The 12,667-nt window shown below is 45.4% G+C and overlaps 1 protein-coding gene across 1 annotated transcript in view; it reads right to left on the reverse strand.

Annotated features, from left to right (window-relative positions):
* Positions 1-12,667, reverse strand: part of TCERG1L (transcription elongation regulator 1 like) — a gene marked incomplete at its 5' end in the record, with an annotated part of 91,039 nt that overhangs the window by 5,325 nt on the left and 73,047 nt on the right. The window contains 2 exons of the mRNA XM_026851568.1: positions 1,736-1,825; positions 6,147-6,282. Of these exons, the coding sequence (XP_026707369.1) occupies positions 1,736-1,825; positions 6,147-6,282 (226 nt within the window). The remainder of the gene's footprint in view (positions 1-1,735; positions 1,826-6,146; positions 6,283-12,667) is intronic.

The following is a 12,667-nucleotide window of genomic DNA, read 5'->3' on the forward strand; positions in this document are numbered from 1 at the left end:
CTCCTCTCCTCTCCTCTCCTCTCCTCTCCCATTCATTCATTCATTCATTCATTCATTCATTCGTTCATTCATTCATTCATTCATTCATTCATTCATTCATTCATCACTTTCACCATGACTCACTTCCCATCTCCAATCCCCTCCAATATAAACTCGCTATTCAGGCCACGCAGTCAGCATCCGTGAAGGTATAATAAATGTTTCCATAACCCTAAATAATGTCTTCCACTAACTTGAGTTGCACTTCAAGAAGTACTTTCATTAAATCAGGCACCTACTCTTGTCCGAGTCTAACTTTCTTCTTAAACTACTTCTTGGAGAAAAGTGGGGTCCAATTAAATGGCACTATGTCTAGAAATCTTAACTTCAAGCTTAGTAGATAAAATATATTACACACCTGGCACCCCCTCCCAAGCTTGCTGTTTTTTTAACCCTGTTCTGGAGAAGAGCAACTAACAATTGTTCTCTTCCACCTTAGCTCTGAGCCTGTATTACTGTCCCCCTCGGAGCCAACCTCCACCTGACTACGGGTTTCTACCTACAGGACTGCCATGCACCCGCTTTCCATAACCCTTTCCTTGAGGATTAAATATATCCCACAAACGAGGTCCCACTCAGCAGTGCTCCAAGCACATTATATCACGTCTATTCATGATGTATTTTTATTATATCATCTCCAAGGCTGATAAAGTGAAAGAAGTAATGCATCTTGATGGACTCATCAAGGTCTAGGTTTTGCCCTTGCTGATTCCCTGAAATAAATACAAAACTCCCTGCTTGGTGTCTTGTTTAGTAATATTTTCCATTCTAGCAGTTTCTCTTACATTTTCCTTCCCATAATTCCTTATTGTTTTATTTCTCTTTTCTTCCTTAGGAAAGAAAATATTGGAAAGGGAGTATATGAAGATGTATGTGCCCAGTCCCTCAGTAAATACCTACGGGAAGGTCTCTGGAGAATCACAAGACAATATGGGCCCCAGCGCAATGGAATAGGAATAAGTACATTTCTCATTGCGTTTATTTAAAAAAATGGACAAGTCCATATTCAAAATTCTTCCTTCTCCAGGATGACAAAAGACTGGTAAGGAAGAAAAATAACTGCAGAATAGAAGTGCTCACCTTCTCTGCAACATCCCTGCGTCTCTATCCTAAATTTTTTAGGCTAACCTGCAGCCCTCGGGTCCTTTTACATGACAATTAATGCCAAAACAAACAAGGCAGCAGAAGTCCACTTCCCTCTGCAGCGCGCCCAAAAAACCCGAACCCTTTCAAACAGACATTGGCCTAGCCACGGTGCTCGATCCCTTTAGGTCTGGCAAGTTTGGTTATTGCAAAATACAGCAGTAAATATGGCCAAGCTCCTCGAAAATACTCTAAGTAATAAAAATGAAGTACTCTCTCTACAGTATTTAAATAATTCAGCATGGAAACATTACCTTACGGCCGTTTCCCTTTCTAGAGCCCGGCTGCCCAGACTCAGTGGGAGTTGTTCCTACAACCCAAGAGTCCGTAGCTCATCTCTGTCTGCAAACTCACTTGTCACCACTCGCTTTGCAAAGGAGACAGCGCTTCCTTGTGAGCAGAGCCTAAATCCTGAGTCTCGCTGAAAAACTCAAAAATGAAATTTTAATTTTATGCAATTCTATCTACCCTACCAAGGTAACTACTCCGTTACTACGGTTAATCTGGGAGCTCTTTGCTGACAGTCAGAAGCTACGCTCGAGGTCATGCTCACCTGTTTACGTTCTTCTGAATTTAGCAGAAGGTAGCGTGGATCAAACACTATTTTGTGTAACTCCTTTTCCCATGTAGAAAATGCTGAGACCTGTGAAGTACACAAACACAGTTGCATTAAGGAATTTTAATAAGGATGTGAAAGAAGGAAATGTTCCAAGGTGAAGCAAAAGAGCAGTTCAGAAAGCTAATGAACCCTCCAAAGGATGCCTCAGAGCGGTTGGAAGCTGAATTTTAATCTGTGTCTGGCAATGCTCTGGTCGCCCCCACACCATTAGTATTGATTTGCTCTAGGACACCTCACTGAGTATCTAGGAGAATCTCCTGCCACAATTTTGATGGAAAGAATCTGTAGCGGAAAGGAAAATACCCATTTTATTATCCCCTTTGTACACAAGAAGCCTCAATTTCCATTTAAGCTCAATTATCTCAGCGTTATCTTCCCTCCTCTCCAAAACTTAAATTATAACCCAAATGAGGCCGTCAAGGCACACACACCCTACAGAGGTGCCTCTGTTTTCTCTGAAACCTCTTTAGGGTGAGTGGGCCCTAAGGACCACCGTGAACCCCAGCAGGTCCCTCACTTGCCCAGTCCCTGTCGCCTGGGGCTTTTACAGAACGACCCTGGGAACATCGGACTGAAATCCCCAGCCTGATTCCGGCACCTTGTACAGCATCCCTGTTAATTACCTTGTTAAAGACAACTCCGGAGCAACATAAAATATTCTAATCACTCCATCTAATTACAAAGAAGAGTAAATTCACTTAAAAAATTAAGTATGTGAAGTATAATTAAAATAGAGTAATTAACACTCAAGCAGGAAAGCTCTGCAGAAGCAAAGTGGCCTTCAATAGACTGGGTTTCCTCTTAAGAGTGGTTCAAAACTGGAAATTTCAGAGTTGAGGGCAGCTTTCCAGATGTGCAGCGACTCAGGGCTGCCTCCTCCAAACGCCGTCCTCCCGCAGCCTGCGGTTCTCCCTCCGCACCCACGCTGGCGGCCAAGGCCTGAGGTTTGGGCTTTTCCACCCTCAGAAGGATCAGCAGCGGGAATCTTTTTATTCCGGGTGTCTTTTATATCCTCTCTTGGACATCAGCTTTGTTCCCAGTACAAAGGCTGGTTTGAATTTAAAGCTAGTTAAGCTCGGGTTAATTTTTTGTGTAATGTTTCCTGTTTATGATTTTTTAATTTAGTAATTACCACCTTTCACATACTGCAGACATAGACCTAAAATAAATGTTGGCTACTGATATTTAACAATTAATTCTAGCTACACATCATACCCTCTTCAAGATACTCATTTTTATGTGCAAATGCTCATAAAATATAAAAATTCTGACTAATCTCCCAATATGTATTGTGGTCGTCTTCCCTCCTATGGGACATCCAACCAAGGAACACTTGCAGTGGGAATGGTGGGGGTGACATCACTTCTTAGAATAAATAAAGATTTCTGTGACCTGGTATCTCCACAGACGAAAAGGAGAAGGGATCTGAGCTTGTGGGTTTCCAGATCTCAGCTCCTGCTTTTAACCAGAGTGCGACGTACAGGGAAAAAACTCACAAAAATTCAACATACCGAGCTTGAGCAGTATGTTTAGAAGTGAAGGGACACCGATCTGAATAGCTGATGTTATTTTTAACTCACTCTAGAAGCCCAGCATCGACAGTTGGTTGAGATTTTGGCTTTGACTAAAAGATTCATAAGAACAGAAAGGCAAAGTGCCCGTTATTTTCCGTGGATGCGTTTGTCTTCATCCGCAGAGGATTCCCAGCTTTCAGGAGATGTTGTTCTGGTAGACGAGCTACTGAAACACACCAAAACTGGCAAGAAGGGTGGAGCAGTGAAGGGCTTAGAGGAGGCACCCGGGTTGGCAGCAGCAAGGGCCACCCCGCACCCCAGCCAGGAGCCCCCTTCCCTGTGTCCTCAACTGACCAATGACCCCCAGTGAAAACTGGGGCTCAGTGGCTTGTCCTTAAAGAAAGGGGCTCTTCGGGTCTGTCCGAAACAAAGGCTGGGGGAAAAAATACAGCAAAAAGCCCTGTTTATTTGTTTGGGGTTTTTTTTTATTTATTCTTTAGGATAATGCAGAGGCTGTAAGAACTGTTTTGAGATGGAAAGGTGAGGGTTAGGAGCCCTCAACCCCCCCTTTTTTCCCCCAGTATTAAGAAGGTAAAATCTTGAGAAAAAAATACCCTTTGGAATCCTTTAAAAAAAGGCTTGTTTCACTGATGGCATCCCATCAAGGAGAAGACCTTCCTAGAAATACAGACTGTAGAACGTGGCTATGTTGATGCCATGGCTGAGAGGGAGCCAGGAAGAGGCTTGGACTTTCCCCTTCCCCTCAGGATCTCGTGGAAGCTTTTAAACTTCCAGGAGGATATCAGAGATTACATTCTTACATGGGAAAATGTGCCACAGACTTAAGAATAGTGCCACTGCCTCGGAGCTACGCAAAAAAAATCAAATATATTTTTTAAATGTTACAATAGACATACTTCTGGATATAATTTATGTAGGAAGACTCAGAACTGCGCTGAAGAACTCCATCGAGCTGTAGCGTTTTGTAATGCCATCAAGTAACTTCTTGAGGAATAACAACGTGATGAGAAACTGGCAGGAGACAGTCCTTAAATAATCAGATTAAATCACACTAATGGCCTCGCTGCATTCCAAGCAATGCCAGCCTGCAGGTGCTAACCACCGGCTTGTCTGGACATTTAAAAACCGCTCGGGGTGAAAGCAAAGTAGCCCACTGTCTATATATGTTTAAATAATAGCAAAACCAAACTGTAAACCCTGAATTCCTTATGAGCAAGTCCGACTCTTGCACTGGAAACGCTTGAGGAATCCTATTAGAGAACAGCCCTAATACTTTCAAACGTTGACTTACTGCCCCCCGACTTAAAATCTGCCAGCAGAAGTCTCCAACCAGCATTCACTGATGGCACTTCTGCATTTCTTAAGCATAAATAACTAAATGTATTAATAAAGCAGGTCTGGCATGGAGATAATTTACTGCTGAGCTTCTGAAGCTCTAATTATCCACCTTTAAAGTCTGCTGATTACTAGTGATAAATTTTATAGGCTTTACTGCCTAACAATAGACACCTTATTTATTTTTCTTTGCAGAACTTGCACGAACTTCTATAGAATACATATTTGTGGAGTGTTGGAAGGAGGTATAAAATCTGCATAACACTGCTTCATTATTCACCCATTTACATGTGTGGAATTAGGACCCAAAGCTGGGATGCTTATTAATTCCATTCACACCCAAAATCATCAGTTCTCTGGAAGAAGGGACCCTGTGAGCTGAACTTTTCTGGAGGTGATTTTATGTTTATAAACAACAGAGTCCAAAACTCCTCACTGTGACGGTCACCTTCATGCGGCCAGTTCAACAGAGGTGTCTAAGCGCTACCACAGAAAACAAAAATCAGGTGGAAGCTCTTTACAAAATCCGTCACTGGATGCTATTACACCATCTGTAATTCATGTTTCACCGTTAGTCGTGAGGCTCATAGTGCTGTCAGCGTCTGTCTGCAAATTAAATTAATGGTCCATCCATCCCCTCATAATCTTGGTTAGGTCACAGCCAAGTGGCCGCAGTGACTCGGAGCCCTCCCGTAACCTTTACGCCAGGTCTGCGCTGGCCCTGGCCGGGAGGCAACGGTGCTCCAGGTGCTCTCGCCTTGGCTGGCTGCTTGGCCCTGACTAGCCCAAAGCCCCGAGCTCCTGCACCTCAGCCAGAACCACCACATCTCCCCAGGGACGTCAAAGAGTGGTCAGGGAGGTCCAGGGAAAAGGGCAGGGGTTTTTTAACCCTCCTGAGACTCCAGTATATCCTTTTCTAACAGACTGGGCAGACTTCAGCCGGCCAGGGACTGAATTTGTCTTCCCACTGCTGGGATCATTGGAGTCTGTGGCGATAAGACCTCTCCCATGACAGGAAAAAAAAAAAAAAAAAGCAAAAAAGCAAAGAGCTTGTCAGGAATATTTCTGAGCCTGGTGTTGTCAGGTGATACACACAACATGTCTTTTGTCCTTTGTTCATCATGTGCTGCAGACATCTAGGGGTCCGTGTGGGACCCCCGGGATGGCGTGTGGCAATGGTCCCCATGCCCAGCTGAGCCACTGGCCTGCGCCGGAGGAGCTACCACCCCCGGGGTAGCTTTGGGTCTGTCTACAGTCATTTGTTTGGAACCGCAGCTGCAAAGTGCTGAGGTTCTGCGCAGCCCGAAGAAAAGTCTCAGGGAAGTACCACAAAGCCACACGGTTAACAGACAGAAAACCCCCTCTCCATAATTCTCCCTTCGAGTCATCGCTGTGGAACGATTCCTGGGGTGGTCCTAGATGAGGCCCCGCTTTCACAAACGAGCTCCGTCAGAGGGAGCGCGCGCGTTCCTTACCCCTCTCTCCAGAAGCATGTCTCGGAAATGAGTGATGCGCTCCTCTAGGGAGGGCGTGATCTGAGGTGCTGATGGTTCCTCATTTCTCTCCTCCGTTTCAGCCTTCCCCTGCTCATCACCTTGGGAATCTTCTGTTCTTTAACAAGATAGAAAATAGTTCAGTAACCGCCAACTTGGGAGGGGATTTTTAACCCTCTCCAGAAAGCCCCCCAGGCCGGCAGGACCTCCTGGCGCACGCGGAGCAGCCAGGGCGCAGACGCCGACAGCTCAGAAGTTGACCCAAACCTGCAGCTGGTTATTGGAGCGTGGGGGCCCCGCCAAGGGACCTCCGACAGCTCGTTCTGGGGAAGGATGGGCTACCGGCGTGATCAAAGAGCAACTCAGCAGCAAAACACCACGCTATATTTCAAGCTACAGAAAAGTGACAGCTTTATATAAAATTTGTCAAGGAGTGGAGACTTTAAAGGAGTGACTGAAGAGACTCATCTTGGTTTATTTGTCTTTCCTCTGGTTTTGTGCCCCCAAACTTGAAAGTCAACACTAATCTTCATTTTATGTTCCCATGCACCCCATGAGCTCAGTCCTGAGGGAAGCAATCCGGCAACGCATCGCATGCACAAACCTGCCAATAGAGCACCAGCGAGGAACCTGCCCTTTGTCAGTGCCAGAAGGTCTATATTTACCCTGGCAGCCTTCCTCCAAGATTGCATCTGATTAGAATAAATAGGTGTTTCTGAGAAAATACTTATATAGATATTGCCCGAGTGCCTTTGCCTACAGGACCCCCTGGTTAACGGCACGGACGCAGCACTGCTGTGCTCATTTCAGGAAAGGGCAGTTTACTGCAAGTTTTAACCATAAAGCAGCAGCAGCACAAGAGGGGTGTTCTCCTCAGGTGCAATCCTACATCATCAGTGGCATCACTGGAGCTGAACTGCTTCACACCAGATAAACATCTGCGTAATTTTATCAGAGACCATTAACATCAGCGCTGGAAGCGAACACCCGTTGCCCCACTGTTCAGAGGGATGAAGATCTGCCCCCGTGGGCCCTCAGCATCTGCAGGGAGAGGTTCACTAGATGGGAACCAGAAAGGTAGGAGGGAGTCTGTTCCAGGAGGGTGATGGGATTTGAGATGGGGTGTAAAACCCCTGACTTCAGAGAATGCCAGAGAGGTTTGGTTTGGGAGGGACCTTAAAGATCATCCAGTTCCCACTCTGCGGCCGTGGGCAGGAACTCCACGAGACACCTTCCACTTCAGAGAAGTTGGCTCACTCAGCTCTCAAAATCAGGCTTGTGCTCTGGGTCCATCCTGCTGTTTCTTAACGATTTGAGTAATTGGAGAGTTCAGTACAAATTAAGGCTCTTACTGGAAAGATCAGGAGTCTTACAACAATCACAAGGTTCAAGTGAGGATAATGAAAGTAAGGCAATTTCTTAGCCTCCTACTAGGCATGACTGCATTTTCTACTGATGCCATTTTACCACTACAGAATAATAGTTTGAAATTTCAATAGGAAAACACTTTTTTTTTTTTATTTCCGAGCAAATGAATTAGATCAGTATGTAATGTGAGCTCTAGCGTATTATCTTCCTTCTGCAAATAATTACATTACACTTACATTTATCCTAAAATGGTGCTGCAGTACTAGTGATTTGAGAGATATCAAGGTGTTCTTCGCGGAGTGACAGTGACTTTTAGATCACAATAGCAAATTTTACTCTGTGACATGATCCATGAACAGCCCGATCCAATTTCTGGTGCACACAAAGAGCTTTTCCAAGCCAAAACTGAGAGAAACACAGTACACGACTCCCTCGGCCAAGCACCAGAAGAGCCCCTCTTTCCTTCAGTCCTCCTTACACAACTGAAAATGATGCTACAGGGACTTTTTCCTCATGCCAAAAGATGACAATAAAGAATAAAATTTTCTTTAGCAAATAACAATAATCTGCACAACAAACAACGTGACTTCCTACTCAGATGGACGCGTAGGGGCAGCCTCCTAACACAGTGCTGGAATCCTGCAAATGTCAAAGTGGATTGGGTGGCAAGACGTTTTGTATAACTGTGGTACCCACTGAAAGGAGAAGAGGCAATGGGCACAGACTGAAATACTGAAAAACTGAAAGGGAAATCCATCTAAGCATAAGAAAAAGGTTTTTTACTGTGAGGCTGGTCAGAGCCTGGGGCAGGCTGCCCGGGGAGGCTGTGGGGCTCCATCCTGGGAGATGCTCAACCCCCCTGGACAGGTCTCTGAGTGACCCACTGGGAGCAGGTGGGACTGAGGCCTCTGTAAAGAAAATCCAGAAAACCTACATTTCTCTGAAGACTGCTCTTCTTTTGTAGAGAGTACAAGCAGAACATTGCCCGAGTAAGGATTTGGTGTCAGTATTTTTAAGCACTTTCATGACACCCCAAGGAAATGTAAATAGAAGTGCAAGAGCAGGTTGTGGAGCCCCGGTGCAGGTTCTGGCTGGAAGCACTGGGCAGAGGTTGTGCAAACATCCACAGGAGACAGAGAGGAGTGCTGCTGCCTTCTGCTGCCAGCCCCGGGCCAGGTCCTCTGCCAGCTCTGCCACCAAAGCAAACAGTGGGAGAAGCCAACAGCAGATCTGTTCTTACCTGAAACCCTGGAAGCACGGGACGCCTCCTCTTTGAGTTATGCTTAACCAAGAAAAAGTGTTGACATTGCAAAAAAGAAGTGAATAATGGCCATGCGGGGGTAAAAATGGGGTTCAATTTCCCGTTCTGCTGCAGATGCCAAGCGCAGGGCTGGGAACGTCCAGCTACAACCTGCCTGCGGCTCGCTGAGTGCACTGAGCCCTGCCCGGGGCAGGAACCCCCCGAGTCAGGGGCAGCACCGCCTGCGGGTGGGGGTGGGAAACCTACTGCCTGCACAGGCAATTATTAACGTGGATACGACAGCAATAGAAACAGCTTTTCTGTCTGCCTGTCCTGGTTTTGATGGGGATAAAGCTAATTGGGTTTTTTTTTTCCCCTTTCTTAGTAGCTAGACTGGTGCTGCGTTTTGGATTTAGTGGGGGGTTTGATATGAGAAGGACGTTGAGGAGACACTGATGTTTTCAGTTGTTGCTAAGAAATCCAGGGCTTCTCAACTCCCCTGTCCTGCCCGTGCGCAGGTACACAAGATGCTGGGGGGGAGCACGGGCAAAACAACGGGCCCAGACTGGCCCCTGGGATATTCCAGATCATACAACGTCACACGCAGCGGGCAGAGGAGGGTTGGTCGGGAAGCTCACTCGGGGTTTTGGGATGGGGGTTTCAGGATTCTCTCTCCTCTGGGATCACCAGGGCCGGGCATTGGTCAGTGGATGATGAGCCATCACATTGTGCATTACTCATCTGCATTCCCTATTATTACCATTATCATTATCATTTTACTTTATTTCAATTATTAAATTGTTTTTAGCTCAACCTACGTGTCTCCGTACCCTTACCCCTCCACCCTGGGGTGAGGGAGGGTGAGGCAGTGGCTCTGTGGTGTTTGGCTGTCGGCTGGGATTAAACCATGACACCGTCCAGCACCAAAATTAAAATTTGTTTGGTTTTCTGTAAAGACAAATCTTTTTTTCACTTCTGGATTCAGTCTGGAGCGAGCAGCACTTTGTCCATTCCAAAATAAAACAAATCAGAGGGAACAAAGTCAGATTTGGACCTTGTACGTGCAATCTGGAAGACAAAAAGCTGGTGATGTGCATCCTCCTACCCAAAGCACATGAGTAGACTCTACACCCTGAGAATTCCCCTTTTGCTGTTCATGGCACGCAGTAACTCGGCTGCTTTTCTGACAAGGAACTACAGGCCACAGGTTTTAAATCCATCCTGCTTTTGGCTGCCTAGTTCAGACACACACAGATGTAGGCAGCTGAGACCCACAGCACTTAGAAACAACAATATCGGTCCCAGACACTGCTGGCAGCAGCGACTCCAACTGCCGGGCAACCAACCTCCGCAGGGCTCAGCTGCGGAGCTGGGAGGTTGCCCCTGCCGTGGATCCCCAGCTGGGACACAGCACGCAGTCCCCAGGGGGATGGCTCAGCCCCGGTAACGGCAATCTTAGTATAGCAGAGGAGTTCATACGTGATTTTTATCCCGAGGATAACTAAATCCTCGTTTGAAATGAAAATCCTACAATATTTTACTTTTTTATGTCATGAACTGTTAGCTATGGTCTAACATTAATACATTTAAACAAGCACCCAGACTGCGTTTCTCTGGTGAAAGGTCAGTATTTTAAAGGTCCATCCATGAACCTCTGTGTTCTGCCATTGTTTCAGGGTACAAAGCAAAATGTCAGGAAATCTTTGCGTGTTATAAAAGAGAATTTAGAATTCAAAACAGCCGTACAAATCATGTAGCAGTTTGGGGAGGTGCGTTCTGCTGACAGACAAATGAACACTTTATGGCTTTTTTGGTCACAGGTCGAATTTCTGGGGAATTGAGATCACCACAACGCAGTCTCAGAAAATGCTGTGTTGTCAAGCCGGATCTCACTGGTTTCTTATGTAAATGTTGCTCTTGAGTTCCATAGGCCTAATTGCCTCTGAGAATTGGTTCCTCCTCATCTAAACGTTTATTTTAGAAGTTAAACAAAGGTAGAACTTAAGAGGGGGTTCTCAGAGCTCTGGCTATCCTCTCAATGCATATCTCGCCGCAAATCTCAAGTATGATAAAAGCTCTATCATTTGTCAGCCCATACGAATATACATCACAGCATAAAGACACGCGACGAGATAAACAGCAGGTGACACGCATCCGTTATCACCTGCTATTTGACTTTTGTGGCGTAGCATCGCGGCAGAGAGGAGCCTGTGTTGCCTCCAACTGCGAGGACCTTTTCCAGCCCAGCGAGGCTCTTTTCTGCCGAGACACCCTGGCAGCTCCGGGGGAACACGCTGCCCACGCTGCAGCAGAGGCTGCTGGCAGCCGGGGGGACTCGCCACCCGCCGCAGGATGGCAGACGGGACTGGAGCTGGATGGCTGCGTGAGTTATGCTCGTATGTGTAGGTAGATGTAGCTATGTATGTGGAAATATATACCACAAGATGCTGTCAGGCAGCAGCTCTGTAACGGGCTGAGATAGCCCAGCCTGAACTGTATTTACCCATGTGCTTCGGGGAGAAAAATAATTTACATGAAAACGCATTTCTGCAGGTAAATAAAAATAATAAAAGATAAATTCTGCAAATATATAAAGGGGTGGTCCATATTTGGGTCCTAATAATTTTGACAGTGGCCTTTTCAGTGTAAAGGGAATAACCCCAAGAGAGTCTTTCAGGAGCAAGTCATGGAACGCCTGTGAAGAGGGGACAACGCTCCTTATTCTCCGCAGCCGGTGGAGGCGGCACCGCCTGGCCTGCGACAGACCGCCCAGGCAGCCCAAACTCCCTTTGACACAGCAATCCTTGAGTAAGTGCTTTTTTCTGGGGGCTATGAACAAGCTTCTGGGGTTTTAGAATTCCATTTATGCACATTAATGGAAAGACATTTTCACATTTTCTCAACAAATCACTAAAGGGAATCACCTTAATAGCACGTGGAAAAAAATCCACTTCTATGCACAGGTCATAATAGCAGCCCATTATCGTCAGACCCACAGATGTCAGTAGAAGAATTCTTAAATATTTTATACTAAATATAAGCTTTCATACTGTCTATGAATACTAATTATTATGTAAACAGTCAAAGTACATATTTAGTAAATATAAAGTCTAAATATACTCTTTTATACCAAACATTAAATGCTTAAATAGTCTGAGCATTCAGCTCGGGAGTATCTGACTCTTTCTTCATAATAACACAAACCCGCAGGAAGTCTTAACAAGGTCAAAAGAACCACCCAGTGCAGTAGGGTAAGAATGGCAGGATAAGAGAGAACAGACTTATCTTCAATATATTCACTTGGAAAATACAGAAATTTGTTGTGCTTACCCGTCACAATGCCCTCAAAAATATAACACACTGCCTATGCAGACTTACTTTACGGATTTATTTTTTCAGTGGCCCAAACCAGTATCTTAATCACAGCCAGCCCGCCTGAACAGCTATACGCAGTTACTGGCCAAAGGTTAAAGAGAATTAAATGTCTCTACGGTACTCCTTAAAACAAAATTTCATTTTCATGCTGTCTTGGTAAAGGGTGAGGGAGTTGCTTATTTGGCACATGGGTTTTTCCACCTGTTACTTCATGAGAATTTGAAACACGCATGGAAATAGACGTCAAATAAAAGCACAAAACCAGAAATACCTCTGGATATTTCTAAGCCAGCAGCCTGGAAACTCTGATACCGAGGGGGGGAAACCCCCCCCCCAAAAAAAAAAACCAAACAAACAAAAAACAACAAAACACCAAACCTGCTTCATTTCAATGAAGACAAAGCTTTTAGCCAAGTCTGAAATAACTACATAACCTTAGAGTCTTATTTTAACCATTTCAAAGTAAGGGTTACTCAGACAAAAATAGATGATGTTCATGGGAAACGGAAGATTACAGAGA

Source organism: Athene cunicularia (genome assembly GCF_003259725.1).
Source record: "Athene cunicularia isolate RWA chromosome 6 unlocalized genomic scaffold, athCun1 chr6_part1, whole genome shotgun sequence".
Taxonomy (NCBI): Eukaryota; Metazoa; Chordata; class Aves; order Strigiformes; family Strigidae; genus Athene; species Athene cunicularia.